This window comes from Sphaeroforma arctica (genome assembly GCF_001186125.1).
Source record: "Sphaeroforma arctica JP610 unplaced genomic scaffold supercont1.1505, whole genome shotgun sequence".
Taxonomy (NCBI): domain Eukaryota; class Ichthyosporea; order Ichthyophonida; genus Sphaeroforma; species Sphaeroforma arctica.
In genome coordinates, this window is record NW_014039053.1 from 12,228 (window position 1) to 14,367 (window position 2,140).

Consider the following 2,140-nt stretch of genomic DNA (forward strand, 5'->3'; position numbering starts at 1 on the left):
TTATATAAATATAATATATATGTAAATGTTATATATAGATATATAGATATTGTATTGATATTTGTGTATAAATATTCAATCGCTAATACCTTCACATACATCCATGGTATTCACTATGCATACACGTTTATCTCTTGCATGACATTCTGAACGGTAATATTGTTGTCGCGAAATACATTTCGGACATGTCATAACAGTGTGTGTTTTGATATTTTCCCCGAGAGCTCACTATCCATCAAGCATTTTGTCTGACTAGAAATTCTGCATTGTTATCAAATTTTGAATTCGGAACAGAAAGTCCTTTTATAAAATGCTAATCTGTGCTTTTTTTTTAATATTTATCACATGGAAAGAGAGGGTGTATTGAGACCAAATTTTTATCCGCTGTGTAAACACTCGCCACATTTCTTCCATCGCTGCCTGATGATTTGCTGCCTTCCAATTCGCTTAAACTACGGCTTGAACACAACTTCATTCCACAGCCCATAGACAGTCTGACGCCGAGATTGACATGTGGATGTCACAGGCGAAGGTGGTCGCCTTGCCATCAGTTGAACACTTGCCAGAAAAAGTAAGCCATTGTTTGGGTATATCTTCATTATGTATGTATGTACCATGTCGCAAATACATGTTAACAGATTCCGATATACTTAATACACAAATTATGTTCTGGACACCAATATAACATTCAGGTATCGCGAAATGCCCCAACACTAATCCAGACGTCGAAAAAGGCGGGCTCAATGTCCTCGGATTATATGTCTCAGTGTAGTACAGATAGCGACAGCCAAGGCTCCAATGACGAAACGTCTACTAACCTACCGTTCCACAGTGTAATCGGTTATAATCTTTTTCAGACAGACCACACAACGAACACAGCGGGTAGCACACGCACGCACATACACACAGAGAATGAGACATACCCGCTCACATTGAAAGGGGCAAATACACACACACATACCACGGACGATCTACAGTCAAACGGGGCATGTGATAGGCTCACCCAGTCGACTAGAAGCATCAGTAGCAGTAGTAGTAGTAGCAGTAATGCGAGCGATTCGAGCGACAGCACTACGAGCAGCGAGAGTGAGAGTGAGAGTGAGAGTGAAAACGAGAGTGGTGATCAATCAAAAAGCTCCGATATAGGTGAAATCCAATTGGATCACTCCGATGAAGAAGTCGTTGGTACGGACAAGGAAGTGCGTCTAAGTGGAGTTGAGCATATGGTCTACGATGAGAGGGGAAGAATAGAGAAAACTACTGTCGGCGCGACGGAGGGCGAGAGCCAATCAAATTTAGTGAAAGATAAATCAATTTTTAGAATGCTATTGGTAGACACGGCCGATAGTGAAGAGACAAGCAGTGACTCCAGCACTGACGGGGATGAAGGCGAAGTACACAAAGCGAGTGCGACCGATGACAAAACAACACACCAACAAGCAACCGGTAACCTGAGTAAATATGATGCGGCGATGAGTACGGAAATAGATTTAACTATCAGCCAATCACTTGGTCGCACCGGTCCAGAGGAAGGCGGTGCAACTAGGAGCTTTTGTAGAGCCGAATTGAAATCCAGCTATAGCACAACTCCAAATCGCAGCCATTCAAATACTGGTTTTAGTGAAATAAGTATGGGCTTGAGCAGCAGCGGATCAGAAGACAACGACGAGGATCGCATAGTACAGGGTGGGTGGAGTAGTTCTGATAACGATACCAATATCACCGATACCTATGGCGGGAATGCAGGGGAACCGTCGAGTGGCGCCGAAGACAGTGACGACGACGTAGTATTTAGTGACGCCGTATCGATACACACCAGGGGTTACCATGGTAGCTATGACGACGGGGGCGAGAGGAGTATTGGTACCCATGGAGATGATGACCGGAGTGATACGTCGGATCTGGAGATCTTATTTGCAAATATGTCTTCAAATGTGGATGTGTTGGCGGATTTGAATATTCCGACGGCATTGCAACACAATGAGGAATCTGTGCCGAACTCTAACATCAGGTTGGTTTTAAATTAATTTTACAACCGATATATTCGTAAGCAGATATGCGATATATATAAATTTGCATGCTTGAGACACTGTGGGCGAAAATCCCCCGGAGTGCTTGTATATATATGTACACACACACA

General features: G+C 43.2%; 1 protein-coding gene across 1 annotated transcript in view; it reads left to right on the forward strand.

The window, feature by feature from the left end:
• SARC_11048 (hypothetical protein) overlaps window positions 1–2,011 on the forward strand; it is a gene marked incomplete at both ends in the record, with an annotated part of 8,143 nt that extends 6,132 nt beyond the window's left edge. Inside the window, 2 exons of the mRNA XM_014294881.1 lie at window positions 483–571; window positions 693–2,011. Of these exons, the coding sequence (XP_014150356.1) occupies window positions 483–571; window positions 693–2,011 (1,408 nt within the window). The remainder of the gene's footprint in view (window positions 1–482; window positions 572–692) is intronic.
• Window positions 2,012–2,140: the final 129 nt, after the last annotated feature.